General features: G+C 43.5%; 1 protein-coding gene across 1 annotated transcript in view; it reads right to left on the bottom strand.

Annotated features, from left to right (window-relative positions):
• Positions 1-366: 366 nt before the first annotated feature.
• The window catches only part of zfpm2a (zinc finger protein, FOG family member 2a), a 170264-nt gene continuing 155067 nt past the window's right edge, over positions 367-15563 (bottom strand). The window contains exons 6-8 of the mRNA XM_037676439.1: positions 4102-4308; positions 3317-3544; positions 367-2960 (exon numbers count right to left, since the gene is read on the bottom strand). Coding sequence (XP_037532367.1) covers positions 430-2960; positions 3317-3544; positions 4102-4308 — 2966 coding nt within the window. The 3' untranslated portion in view covers positions 367-429. The remainder of the gene's footprint in view (positions 2961-3316; positions 3545-4101; positions 4309-15563) is intronic.

A 15563-nucleotide genomic window follows, 5' to 3' on the forward strand; every position in this document is an offset into this window, starting at 1 on the left:
GTCTAAAATGCATCTCGTTTTTGTATTGTTTATCGTTTCTTTGAGCCTACAATACAGTGTAAACAATATGTGTGCTACACAAGAATGATTATACAATAACATTACAAACAACTCTGATATAAATTTCCTTTTGATTTTAAATTAAGGTCACTACTCCTATTAATACTGATTGTAAAATAAATTAATGTGAACGTGGCACCAATATTATTCTTGATTCGTTTCTCTTTTTTTAAACCAATGGTTTTGCATTTGAAGTCTTAAAACGATGAAAGAAGAAGCTTCTCTTGATTGTCCACAAGCAGCGTTCTGCACTGCAGGATGCACTATTCCAGACACAACAGTGTACCAAAACAAAGGAGAAAAAGGAGTAAAAGTCTGAAGGAAACGTCTGGAAAGCAGAAGAAGAGCAAGTCTTTTCTTCTTCTCAGCTTACTTCACGTGCTCTGCAGCATGTGACGAACAGTAAAACTTCTTATGGGTAATAAAGTTTGATAAGTTGTTGAACTGGATGTCACAGAGGCGGCAGTATTTGCCACTTCCAGAGCCGTTCACGCCTTTGTTAGCAGCAGGTGCCGCCTCCTCGGCAGGAGACTTTGAGGGGGGGGACATGTTCTCATTGGAGTCGCTCTGGTTTTCGGTGGCCCATGTGGGTGAAGTGTTGGAGGGCTGGCTCTCTGTCAGTGGCTGGTTCTCCTGCTGCGGTGGGGCTGTGCCTGAACGCTCCTCTGGCTTGTGCCCCCCGTTAACAATGACCATGCCTCGGTTCTTGGGCAGGAGAGGAAGGGGGTCCTTGCCGGGGTGGGGGCAACCGTTAGCAGCTGGCTGCGACGCCTGCTCCCTAGCTGCTCCTGTCTCTCCTCCGTTAACACTCTGCTCCTGTTCTCCAGTTTCTCCCTGCATCACAGGCCCCCCAGTCACATAATCGGTTGGCTTTATCCCAAAATACGGTGATATTTGCTCGGGACCTTTCACCTTTTTTATTGCTCCAGGATAAAGGCAGTGAGGCAGAAACATATTCTTGTTCTCATCTTTTGATGGGATGAGCTGGGGCTCAGGAAAAGGCTTAAGTCCTGGCACAGACCCCAGGTGAGGGGGGAACATGCCTCCATTCTGCACCATCACCTTCCCATTCCCATTCTTCTCACATTTGCCAGGGCTCTTATCGTAGCCATCATCAGGACTGTTATTGCCTTCGCTCTTCACATCTGGGAACATGCTGGGCTCCAGGGTGCTGCTCTCACTGTGCTGCTGCTGCTGTGGATGCTGTTGTTGAGCAGCAGCAGCTGCAGCGGCTGCTGTTGCAGGACAAAAGTTCTGTTTGTGTGCTAGGTAGTTCTCCACCTTGTTAAAACTTATCTTGCACACTGCACATTCGTGATAGTCTAAAAGTCTTTTGGGAGAGCTACATGTCTTGTCAGAGACTGGTGAACATTTTTTGCTGAGATCAATGGGTGCGTCCAGCTCCTGCTGCTCCACAGTGCTGCATTTAGGAGCCAGGATAGGTTTAGTGACAGTCAGAGAGGCCTCCAGGTGTTTGGGTACCATCCCAGGGAAGATATCACAGCGGGGGTGGAAGCGGTCAGCTAGGTTTTCTACAGCTTCTTGAGATGTACAAGGGTTTAAAGGAGGAACTCCAAGAAAACCCGGCTGAGCCAAAGGGGGCCTTTGGTGGTCCTGATCGGGGAGACACATTTCATACATCTTCCTGCGCTTGCGGGTTCTCATGGTTCGCTGCATAGAGGGAACCTTGTTGGTGGACATGCGTTTCATGGGGGGATCGTGGCGAGTGGCACAGTAGTACTGCTTGTGGACCATGTAAGTCTCATGGCGGCTGAAGGTAATGTTACAGGCTTCACAAGTTGTCTTGTTGGGATCGTTATCACTTTCCACTAACCCTGTGCTGGGGCTTTTCCCCTCCATCTGCTTCCCATTGAGCCTGTCTTCAGCTCCAGTTGGGGTGGAGACCTTCTTCACCTGTCCTACTAGGTCCTTATCTGGCCCTTTAGCCCCAGCATTGATCATATCCAGCACATTGGAGTTCAGGCAAGCAGACTGCATGAGATGGGCGTCAGCCTCTGTTGGGTGGCAGCCAGCCAGCAGGTTGACAGAACTGTGTCCACTGTTAGGGCTCACAGCTTCAGAAACCTTATCTGAGAGCGCAGAGAAGTCAGGAGACTTTGCCATGTGCTGCCAGCGGCTGTTACAGTAGTGCTTTTTATGGACTAAATAGTTGTCCAGGTTGCTGAAGGTGATATTGCATTCAAAACAGGTGGCCCCTTTGGGCATCAGAGGACTGTAGATGACAGGGGGGTAGTTATTTCCTCCGTGGCGCAGCCTCCGATGAACTAGCTCTGACATTTTCGCCAGAATCTCTGAAGCCTGTGGGACTACAGAAATGTCTTGGGAGAAGGCAAACTGAGACAAGAAGGGGCCCATGGGAAATGTAGGCATGTTATTCTGCACCGGGGAGGAGGCCAGACGGGGGCTGGAGGGCTCAGATTTGATCCTAGTGTAGGAAAAACTGGCTTTGCTGCCTGGGTGGGCCTCTCCCTTCTGAGCAGTCAGCAGGGGCTTCTTCTCAGCCTTGTCAGCCTCTCCGTCTGTGCTGGTCTCCTTGCTGAGGGCCCCTTTGGGACTTCCCAGCAGAGCATCCTTCCTGCTGGCCAGCTCGGCACGGGCCTGCTGCTGCTGCTGCTGGAGGCTCTCCTCGGGCCCCCTGGGGGAGTGTTCAGTGCCGTCGCCTTCCCTGTGAAGTTTGCTGCCGTGCCCATGTAAGTCCTGATGCTGTAAGAGTTCCCTGTGGCTCTGGAAGCTGATATGGCAGTGATTGCATCTGAAGGCCGCCTGTGACAGGTGAGACATGATGTGATGCTGGAATGTAATAAGAGAATCTGCCGTGTAGTTACAGATTGTGCATTTCAAGCTGGTGCCAGGAGGGAGGCTCTCTTCCATTTTGACACCTGTGAGGGAGATAAAAGGAAGAAATGCTCAGAATCTCGACTCCCTCTTCTCCTTTGGAGTTAACTGTAGAAGCCATCAAACACTCGAGCATTATGCCAAGCTTATTCCCATCCACTTGTTTTTTTTCTTCTCAAGGATAAACTGTCAACTTTGCAAGCTGACAGTAGGATATGTATATTTCTCTAAAGATATGACAGTCATTTTTACATATGCGTCTTTGTTATGTTTTTCAAAAGCATTTTCATTTAAAATTCAAAATAACCATCTGCAAAAAGCCAGAATTGTTTAAAGAAAACATTTTATGCTAAAAAAAACAAAATAAATAGTGCTTTTATTTCCTGATTGTGTCACTCACCACTGTGTGAGGTGCTTAAATGCATTTCCAGGGCCCGGGCTCCAGAGAAGGTCTTGTTGCACTGAGGGAAGGGGCAAATACTGGGAGTTTGGTGGAGTCCGTTGTCACTGTCCTCCACCACTGTCTCAGGTTCCCTCTGCCGCCCGCTGCAGTAGTACATGAGATGGGCCTGCAGGTTCCTCTCGCTCCGAAACCAGATTCCACACGCCTTGCAGGGGAAGATGTCCTCTGAAGAGAGACAGAAAGGGACAAAGGGGACACGCTATCAGGATCCAAACGGTGCTTTCATATGTAAGTAGAAAGATAAAAAGCTTGCACATCAGCGTGCACACACAAACACTCCTCTCTTCCAGTTGCGACTCTTAAAGCCTGCATTAAAAGGCTTTTCCGCCAAATCCTCAGCTGCAGCCTATCTCTGCGCCGCTACCACTGGGTTTGTACCCTTTCTCAAGGGCAAACAAGAACACTGGACCATCTGCTTACAGAAGCCTCCCTGTCGAGCTGAACCCAGATAGCCCTCGCTAAGTAAACAAACACACTATTTGCATGAGGCAAGTATTTTGCAATTAACACTTTAGTTTGAGCCTCAGTGTGTTTATATGAACCCAAAACTTGAAGGTCAATGGCTCTTATCTCCAGCACAGAGACTCATCTGGGTTAATCTACGCCCGCCGGAAACAACGCTCCTTGTTAAGCAGGTGACTGAGTGCAGGCTGTGAACCGGCAGGATGGAAGACTCATGCATGGACATCTAAACAGAGCACTCCAGTTCTGCAAACACTCACTGTTGACAATGGCGGTGGGAAGGATGGACGCCATGGCGGCCTGCTGCGGCAGGAGCTGGATGCTGTCCAGCAGCCGGGCTGGGTACATGCCCTCACTCAGAGACATGTGGTTCACCGCCTGCAGACGGGAGTCGAAGTCCACCGCAAACGCCACCAGCTCTTCGCCTTCCATCATGTTCTTGGTGGTGGTGCACCACAGCTGGCCACCTGGACAAAGTGGAGACAGATGTTTAAATGTTTATTGTAAGACAGGAGAGCTTTGTTCATTCATTCAACCTTTATTTATACAGGTTAATCCCATTGAGCTGCAGGGACTCATTTGCAAGAGAGACCTGTTCAGTGTAGAAAGGGTGTAATTTTAGTTTAAAAAGTCCGGTTGTATGCATTGCAACAAAGGACATTCATAGGTGCAGCATACAGATCATCTAAAACTTATTTTAATGGCCTGATCCATCAGTGTAGAACAGGTAAGAGGTAAAGTCAAACTCCTGCATGTATGAACTCAGTTGAATGTAAAGAGTAATGTGCTTAAACTCCTTTTTAGTAGAAGTTTGAAGAAGCAACAGTAGGAGTTGTAGCAACACTGCTAAGTGCTAAAGACACAAAAAGGTGATAATGCTTGTGTGTGTTTGTCTGGTTAGCAAAATATGTCATAAACAGTGGAAGGGAACACAATTCAGCTAATCAACATTAGCCAATAGAAACATTATTTTTCAACAAATTTACAGAGAGTGAACGTGATGTGGTAGTAACTAAAGGCTCCCACATACTCGGGCGTACTGTGTGTACTCTGTGAGCTTCACGGACACTGTCCAGAGACAGTTGAGACTTCATACTCAAGCGTACACCCTGATGGGCTGCAGCCCAGCTCTGCAGGCAAGGGGCGTTTACCTTCGGGACAAATTGAGGTCGCCGATTGGTCATTTGCTGACACGCCTACTGGATTGATTGACAGGTCACACACACACACACACACACACACACAAAAGAGCTCTACTGGCAGCCCTGGGTAGAGGCAGCTGGCAGCCCAGGAGCAGCAGCAGTGGTGTTCTGTGTTTATGTTGTTAATAAAAAGTTCTAAAAAACCAAAAGAACAGGGAGCGCTGGCCCTGCAGCCCACACATCAGAGCGGCCCACCAGGAAATCTCCAGACCCACCCGCAGCCATGCCGGACCTGATTTTAATTCTTTCGTGACAAATTCCATCATTTCTGACTATTTCAATCATGGCATCAACGGAGGAGGAAGAGATCACTTGCCTCTTGGAAAAAACAACAAAAGAAAAGACCATTAAACCAGACCAGGGATGAAGAAGGGGAATTTAATACAAAACAGTCCGTCACCAGGCAGTTTATTGTGCGACACAGAGTACACATACGTGGTCGTAAAAATTGATCTTTGCGCAGACATGCCATATGGGTGTCTGCTTCGAGACTGCGTTGAGTCTAATCCGGTACACGCGGACTTCTGCAGAGTGAACCACGCCTGAGTATGTGGGAGCCTTAAGTGTCATCCATGCAATTTAAGTAGCTGTATGATTTTAATTCATTGTTTTCACTCAACTTGTTAAAGCACTTGCAAAGTTTTACCTCAGTGTGTAAAAAGTGTTTCCTAAAGTCCTGTTGTCAGCTACGATACAGAAACAGGTCCTCAGCGTTATTAGATTGTTGTGTTTTGGGATTAGGCATTTCTCTGAAATCTTCTGAACATTTTCATTAAGTCAGTGAACGAGGGAGTGGAGGAGGAGGAGGGGGGTGTGAAAGAAGAGAGTGAAGGTTTTAGCTCAGATAAAATTTATCTCAGCACATGACAGGCTTTTCAGCTGCACTTCATTTTCCATTGAAGAGATTAAAGTTTTTAATATGACTATTTACAGAAATCTGGCTGCGGAGATAACAACAAACTATGATACGCTCGCGCTAAATGGCAGAATTAGGACATTGTTTCTGAGGAAGGCTGGACAATTAATTAAAGCACGCTGTTGGTTTTCAAAGATGTGCAAACATACCGACGGAGCGTCAGGCTGAGAGGGGACGTGTGATTTGAGGCCTGGCTGCTGTGGAATAAAAAGAGTCCTGAGGAGAGGATGAAGGCAGGGGGACACTGCTGGAGAGCCCCCACACATGTGGAGCACTGATTACTCATGTCGACACAAAATGTCTGAATCACCAGGTTTAAAATCTGCCCTGTAGACATGAACGTTGTGAGCAAACAGTCCTGGTTTCTGTTTATTTAGAGTGCCGATGAATCATCCCCAAACATCATCGTCACACTTTTTGTTGTATTCTCTCTTTTTACACAAACACAGACTGAAAACTATACAAGAGCCCCGATAAAAAAAAACTATGAGTCATCACCTACAATATTTCTGGACTGAACAGCTGATTTTAATGTTGTAGCATGGAGTAAAACAAGCCACACAACATTTGACATGCTTTACATTGTGAACTACAACATATATAAGTCATATTTAAATGTAAATGTTTTATTATAAGGTTTAAAAACATTTTCTTAGAATTCCTCAGCTCCTTAGCTCAAACAGAAGAGGAGACATTTTAGACACGTCTGGTTTGCAAGTCTGAAAATCCCAATAAGCTGTGGGCGTTAGCTCTCTTAGTCTAGATTAGCCTGTTCTGTTAGCTAAGGCCACAATGCATTGTGGTCTATTTCCACTGACCATGTGTAATACACTACTTTTACTAAAGCACATGACAAGTTTCTAGTGCACTGTAGTGGATGAGACATTAGTTAACCTCATGACTCGTGTCCTTCAAGAACTGACACAACTCCATCTGTCAATCAATCAATCCAACAGGCTCATCAGCAACTGACCAATCAATGATTGCAATTTGTCCTCAAGTTAAACACCCCTTACCTGCAGGAAGTGCGCCCCCTTTTCCTCCAACAACATTGTCAGGGTTTTGCTTTATGAATGCTTTGCAGTCAGAGATTTCATGAAAAATCATCAGGAAAAAACGGTTAAACGTTGTTAGTGTAGAACATGTAATTCAGACAGCGTTACTCTGAATGTTTAGTGGATGTAATGCAGTTTATTCCATATAAAAAATCTAAATAAAGTTTAGAAAAATGTAAAAGATGATAAAGCTCCAAGGCCAACCTCATGAGCAGCTGAATAAAACGGTGATAAACAGGAAGTACCACATCTGTACGAAGGTAACTAGAGATAAATCCTCCATTTCTGTCATAATTACATTGTATGCTTAACGGTTAAATTAAAGGTTAATGTTTAAAGCTAGGTGTGTTTCGTTTTGTGTTTTAAATGTAGATATATGTTGTAACTTCTGGTTGCATAAGTTTAGTCTTTGTTTGTTATAATCAGTTAACACTAAACAGATTTTGTACAAAGTGTTTATTAGGTTGTGTAATATTAAATTTACTCTTACATACTGAATTTCACTGTAAATTATTGCCCTGTGTCGCTGTGCACCATGAAAACATCTTCTGCAGAAACTATTTCAAGTTTGTACCTTTGTAATAGTTTGTTTCCTGTCTTCTTTGCCTTCATGTTGGCTGATGAGGTAAACATGCTTCACTAAATGCTTCAGGTAGTGCCGTGAGCTTCTCTTCCTCCACCACTACAGCCATGTTGTTTGTTTGTTTGTTTGTTGGAGGTTAGCTCACCCTGGGTTACATTTCCATGTGGGCGGAGCAATCTTAGCGTTCGCGTGATATCAATTGAATCGATTTCTCATTATTTACCACATTCAAGTCAAAAGTTTGCTTCTCATCTTTAGAGCCATGCATAATCTATCTCCTTCATACCTGTTTGAACTTATTCACACCAATATACCTTCTCACAGTCTTGGACCATCTTCATCTATTCACCTCTCTGTTCCAGCAGTCCATCTGGTTTCTATGGGAGGTAAAGCGTTCAGCTGCTCTGCACCCGCTCACTGGAGCTCTCTCCTACCAGATATTTACAACACTGATGCTGTCTGTACTTTAGTCATTAACCTTTATTTAAAAGTCTGTACTTTAACCAGGCAAATTCCATTAACCCAGTGCTTCTCAATTATTTTCGGTTACGCCCACCCAGGAAGAAGTAAACATTTTGCGCCCCCCCAACTCTCCGCCGCGACTGTAAATAGTATAATTTGTCTAAAAAATGTTATAAATACGCCTCTGCATAACATTGTACCCTTATTAACATCAATTAAATAAAGAAATATAGATCAACTTACAACAAAGATTATTAACATTGTTTTATAGTCTGTAACAGAAAAGACTTAAAGTGCATCAATTTGCCTGCGGCGCGCTCACAAGAACCTGACAAGTTGTTTAATGACAAAATATATTTTGTTAGCAAAGAATAGAGTCCTAACATTTATTAAACATTACTTCTGTATTAAAAACACAAAAATTGTGCTTTGACAAACTAAAATAAATTGTTAAAGTAAAAGAGGAAGAGGAGCAGGTAACGCTCTCGCTTTGACTTTATTCTCTGTCTCGTGCGTGCTGTGGGTGACAAGCGTCCAGAGCGTCACCAGCTGAGGTGTCACAGCGACACGGTTCAAGCACGGCCCCGCAAACGACAAGACAGACACATTTGTTCATAACTTTATTATTAGTCAGACTGAGAGTTGCTGGATTTTAGCAAACAATTGCCGAACGCGAACACACCCTGACAAAATGAGAATGGTGGAAAAAACAAACAAAAAAAACAAAAACAACTAATCCCTGCCGCAAAATGTTCCCCGGGTCACATGCGCCCCCCCGGCATTGCTCCGGGCCCCCCCAGGGGGTCGCGCCCCACTATTTGAGAAGGACTGCATTAAGGTCACCGATCTATAGTAAGAGAGGCCTGGCAGCCTAACATGCACGTTTTTGAACTGTAGGAGGAAACTGGAGTACCTGGAGAAAACCCACGTAAACAAACTCCACACAGAAAGACCCAGGTCCAGCCTGGGAATTGAACCCAGAACCTTCTTGCTGTGCAGCAACAGTAACCACTGAGCTGTCTTTGTAAGGAGCTTTGGGAGTTCAGGCAGTAGCTGGGTTGAACACCTTTTAAAAACAGGTAATGTTTTTTCACCATATCACTCATTATGCATTTATTCAGTGCTGGGAACACTTTTGTTTATTATATATATAAATAGTCTTAATGTAAATGTGCCTCGTGCAACATTTCATCTTTATGGTGACGATACGGTTTTATATTGTTCTGGTCTCTCTCCTAACAGTGCTTTTACTCAATTACAGTCAGCTTTTAATGTTTTACGGACAAACCTTTATCACCTTAAGCTTGTTTTAAATGCTGATAAATCGAAGGTGATGCTGTTTTCCAATGGAAGATTGGAACGTAAGGATCTTCCAGTCATTACAGCTGAAGGTCTGAAAATTGAAAAAGTATCTGTAAAAATATTTAGGATTTTTAACAGATGATTCTTTGTCTTTTACTTCCCACATTCAACAGCTGGTGAAGAAACTGAGGTTAAAACTAGGATTTTACTTCAGGATCAGATCCTGTCGATCTTTTGAGGCTAGAAAGCGACTGGTTGATGCTACTTTTGTGTCTGTACTGGACTATGGTGACATTTTATACATGCATGCTCCTCTTAAATGTCTTTATTCACTGGATACTGTTTATCATGGAGTCTTAATATTTATAACAGGTTTAAAAGGTTTTACACATCATTGCACTTTATACAACCGGTTGGTTGGATGGACGTCCTTGGCCACTCGTAGACTCCACCATTGCATATTTTTATTCATAAAGCCATACAAGGACTTCTTCCTTCGTATCTGTAGGCCTTTAAAGAGAAAGTCCACCGGAGGATGCTCTCTTCGTTGTGAGAACTTATTTTTACTTTCTGTGCCTAAAGTCCAAACTGAACTTGGAAATAAATCTTTTCAGTTTTCTGCTCCGTCTTCTTGGAACCAGCTGCAGAAATACATGAACCTAAAGGAGCTGTTGCCACTAAATGTTTTTAAGGCTGTTCTTACTGATTTGGAGAAGGAATCATGTGTAAATGTTTGAACTGAGGAATCTTTGAATTAATTTGTTTATGACGCAGTTCACTTTTTCAGGTTTTGCTGTGAACGTTCTGTAACCTCCGAGTGCTGCTGCCAGGATTCTCTTGCAAAAGAGATTTTTAATCTCAATGGGATTTTCCTGGTAAAAATAAAGGTTAAATAAAATAAAAATAAATTCCACATCAAACTTAAAACAAAAAAAAATCTTCCATTATATAAATTAAAAATGGAACGTTTCAGTTTCCTGATTAAAACCTTTCTGTCTGCTGGTGACTCACTCAAAATTAGACCAGTACAAACATGTCAAAGTAGTGAAATATTATTAAAATATGCTATCTTTCACAGTCCCATTTGTGTGCACACTTTCTCCTCACGAGTGTGTGTGTGTGTGTGTGTGTGTGTGTGTGCCCACGTCAGCATGTCAGCACCACTTTAAAGAGCGGAGCCTATCTGTCGGCCAATCTGCTGTGACGACGCGCACACTTCAGGCCGCTCTGCTTCATCGTTTTGATTCTGTCATACCACACACTGCCTGGAGAGACCCTTTGAATTTTTATCTCCTAATTAAAATAACAAAACTCCTCTCCTCTGTCTGCCCAACTCACCGTCAAGGTAGATACAAACTGCCGCTGACAATGGTGAGGAATATATCGTGGTCAGAGCCACAAAGGTTTCTCCCTTCTCGACGACTTACAGCAGCTCAGACGAGCTCAGCTTACAAAGAAAATTAGGAAGTGGGCATTTAGACGCAGATACTCATCGGTCCTGTTTGGATCAATCCAAATCAAAGAGTCTGCATGCTCTCCTCAACTGAAATACTATGTCGAGTCTGATGAGAATGTTTGACTGTAATAAATAAAAAAAACTGCATTTTTTCAGCCAAGAAAGCCACAGATCCATCTGTTGTGAGTAAGAAGCCGAGTTTCAGGACTGCAAGTCCCAGTTTTACTGAGCAAAACACCGAGGCAGCACAGTGCTGGTTACAGGGAGAGATCCTGACACACTGTACATCAGACCTGACCTTTCTTAAACTAATGCACGTCGCCCAGTTAGCCTTAGGCATACGTGCTGGGGATGACTCTCAGCTACTGCAGCATCAAATCTTAGATCAGTGTCAGTAACCTGACTGAGCTAGACACAGCTTAGTGTTTCTCTGTCACTTATCTGTGGTGGGCATTTTGAGCTGACTAGACTCAGAAGCATTAATCAGTTGTAGTTTTAAGACTACTCTGAGAATTTAATTAAAATCTGTCCTGTGGATCACAGGATATTTTGCTAACAGGAAGACAGAGTTGAACTCAATAGTTATTGGGAGTGTTTAAAACAATTTTTTGTGTAATATGTGTTGGGTATATTTGTCAACTTCACACACATTTTTAGCTCAATGTCTGTAAAACTGACTGAGCTGTCGCCATTTGTGTGTTTTCTAAGGCGGCCATCTTGAATTGGCTTGACTCCGACGATTAATCAGTTCAAGTCAACTTTGTTGTCGTTTCCATCACATGTGGTACATGAGGTGGAACGAAATTATGTACACAGGGTCCCAGTTACACCCCAAAATAGAAAAATATAAAGTATAAAAAGAAACGGTAAATAAGGATACTAAGATATACACTAAACATTGATAATGTTAAACAATACAACGTAACAACAGCAGCCTGAACATGAGTCTGTGGTGAGCAGATGGGTATGAATGAATACAGCAGCATGAGATAATAAGCAGCACAGATAAGTCACATATCACCAATTAAAGTGGCATTACAGTAGTCCCTCGCAACTTCACCCTTCGTTTTTTGCGGTTTTTCAAAGTAAGATTGAAAATGACACACAATCAATCAATCAATCAATGTTATTTATAAATCAGCCTTTATACTAAAAGCATCTCAAAGTGCTGTACAGAATTATAAACAGTAAACACACAAGATAAAAGCAAGCAATACCCTCCCCTCCCCCAATTGACACACAGTTGTATGGAAAATAGACTGAAAGATAGATCCAGTTCAGGAAATACAGTTTAAAAGATGGGTCTTCTTGAGCCTGCTCTTAAAAACAGCAACATTCTCTGCGGCCCTCAGGTTCTCCAGCAGACTCTTCCACAGACGGGGGCCATTGTACTGGAAATGAGCCTCACCATAAGTGTGAGTTCTGACTATTGGAGCTGTTAGTAGTCCAGTGCCAGAGGACCTTAGGGTCTGCAGGGGTTCATAAGGTAATAACAGCTCTGCAAGAAAAGACGGTGCGAGACCAATGAGACATTTAAAAACCACTAAAAGAATCTTAAAATCCATGCTGATTCATCATCAATGATTGATTGATGGTTGAGCTGCACAATCGTGAATTTTTTTTAAATTTAAAATGAATTATTTTAAATTATTTAGCGCCTGTGTGCAGCCCACAGCTGTGGGAGAAGCTTCCTCATGCAGCTGATCAGCTGATCTCCATGCAGAGCAGAGACGTGGGTGTGGCTGAGATTGCAGCGGAGGCAGAGAGCTGAGATCATGACATGCTGTGCTCTTTTAGAGCCTTTAGAGTTTAGAAACATTGTTTAGAATAATGCAAGAGTTTGGGAAGAATTTAAAATACCTATATATATATATATATATATATATATATATATATATATATATATATACTAAAATAAACTACTACTTACTACTTGTACTACTATTCCTACTTCACTGTTTTTCACTTGTCGGGGGTCTTCAGGGTACGGATGCTTCGTGATAAACGAGGGACTACTGTTCAGTTCTTTTTCTATTTTTTTTTCTTACAGTGATTATTCTGGTTCTGAGTCTGACAGCTTCAGGGTAGAAGCTGTTCCTCAGTCTAGTGGTTCTACACTTAATGCTCCTCAACCTCCTTCCTGAGGGGAGCGGGGCAGCAAGTGTGTGTGCTGGGTGAGTGGGTTGCAGACTTACATCTGTAAGTTTCATTCAATTCAAGCAGCGGTCCATAAGATCGTTTGCTAACAGGACAAACGAAGAAACTCCCAACACCCGCCGCTCGTCTTGCTGTAAACGTAGACTCTAATTTGGGTCAGGCACCTGTAAACAAATGCAAACCCAAAGAGAATGCACGTGCGCACAGTATTTTGGGCTCACATGAAGGCTGTCTGCAGAGGCGTCAGCTGGGCATCAGTCTACAACAAACACTCCATGAAGGAGTTCTTTACAAAGATTTGTCACAGCTTGTTGCCTCCGACAGCCTCTTCACGACGAGCGATTTAAATCGCAGAAAAGCAGGTGAGCCACTGGTGACGATGGCGCCACTGGGGGTGGATGAGTCAAGAGTTAGAGCGAAGGAGCAAAAGCCTTAAGTTGTGGAAGTGGGGGAAAGGCTGAGCAAAGTGCAGCCAGTGATTTGCACTTGTTTGCCTGCTGACTGTCTGCAGTGAGCTGCCTTTGTGCAGTGGCCAATGCAGTTGGAAAGAAGGCTATTGTCTGAATCCTCCTGCAGAGCACCTGATAAAAGAATAAAGAACTATGACATATTCTAAAAACAATGGAGGAATTAAGGGGAGACAATAGGCCAGCTGCCTCATTAAAACAATCAAAAAAGACATCCTGTATGTAGTCCAGATAATTAAAAAGCGTCGCTTCCTGCCGTCTCTCAACACCAGCGGCTCACTGAGGCCCTGAGTCTGTGGCTCTGCTGGCGAAATGCCCTCTTCCCCAGCTTCTCTTTGATTAATGGGTTATTTGAACGTGAAGTTGAAGATGAACATACGAAGGAATTTATGAAACAAAATTATAACGCAGGCCCCTTTCTCCTCTATAAGTACTCGTGCGCTAATCAAACGTCTCAGGATGAATGCGTGGTGGTGTGTGTCTCGGCTCCTTCGCCTAAAGCCCCGAGAGATTTCAAAGTGCAGGCATCACAGGGCATTTTTTAATTTTCTGACTTTAAATGACTTTATAAGAAAATGGATGCGTACACTATCTGTTTGTGTGAGGAAGGCAGGGAGAATGGAGATACTTGAGCTTTTTTTTATTTTTTTTATTGCTCTCTGCAAAATGCATCCCACCACCACCATATCTTAATGAAGCTGCAAACAAATCTCTCATGCCTCGTGCAAAAAGCTGAGAGACAACAAAGCGGCAGAAATAACAGAAGGGCCCGGATAATTAAACTGGCCTGAAGACAGGTATTCAAATGTTGGTGTGTAAACAGCACAACTCTTTAATAGTTCAGCTGTAAAATGCGTAGTTAAGCACATCAGCACTTGCCTCTCCCATCTGCCCAAACACATTACGGCTGCTGAGGCCATTACAGCTCTGGAGTACAGTCACTGCACCGCAGCCACACATGGGAGGGGTGGGATGGGGCTCCTGGGAGCACTTACTGTGGCCCATTGGCATTATCCGACTGCATCGTGGGGTCATGCATGAAGAAGTGTCCTGCCTGCTCTAAAACGCAGAAGTTGACAGATTTTCTTTCTACGTGCAGACGACTTCCTCCTTTTTTGTTTAGCTTAAATTTCTCCTCCCTCCCTGTTAGCTCCACTAACTGCTGGTCCTAATTGTGAAGTGGGGCCAGCGGTGCCTGAAGCCACAGAGAGGGCTGTAATTAAAGACCTCTACTCCTCTTGTCTTCAAATCAGCCCCGGCTCCTCCTGGTCAAATGGGAACAAGCCGCTCGCACCTTGGAATATCAAGTAGCTGCGTGCAGCTACCAGACGTTCTTAAAGGCAGCTTCGTCAGGAGAGGACATCACAACGTGACACTGTCGCTGCGTTCCCAGTCAGCTTCTCTGGGTGTTTCAGACACAAAAGGAGGAGGATGAATATCTGCACCTGTACAGTGATGAACACTAAACAAATCCCAGTCAGAAGTACCAGGACAAGTTAGAACTTCATCAGAGTTAAACACAGTCTTAGAACCAGTGCTCAGATCAATAACAGATCAGGTAAAAATCAAAAAAAGCCTTTGCTGATGTCACGGATGCAGATTTAGATGTTTCTACTAATCATACCTCCTCTCAGCCACTAGGAGGCACTCTTCTCATGCTGAAGCTGCATCCTGCTGATGGCAGCTCACATGTCCTAAAATAATCTGAGACCCAAAAGAAGAACAATCAGAATCTAAAGATCATTCTCTGACCTCATTTGAACTCTCCTTGTTTCTGCTTGGATGTTAAATTATTTATGATCAATAATTGTTCATTATTTTAAATTTTCTTTTACTTTTCAATTAACTTGTGTTTATTTTTTTTTTTTTTTTAAGCAACAGAAACATGGCAAACAAAAGCAGTCTCTAAGATTATAGTGCAACAAATATTCTCCTTTCACAATAAAGTGTCCAGACCAAATTTAGAATCATGTTTTTGCAGATACAACCAGTGCAGAGCTCATGGCCTTGAGCAAATGGCACGTGGGTCAGAATTCACAAATTAAAAAGTCCTCCCATGAGGGGAAACCTCCCCGTACACACACACACACACACACACACACACACACACACACACACACAC

Source organism: Nematolebias whitei, chromosome 5 (assembly GCF_014905685.2).
Source record: "Nematolebias whitei isolate Nwh7 chromosome 5, NemWhi1, whole genome shotgun sequence".
NCBI classification, from domain to species: domain Eukaryota; kingdom Metazoa; phylum Chordata; class Actinopteri; order Cyprinodontiformes; family Rivulidae; genus Nematolebias; species Nematolebias whitei.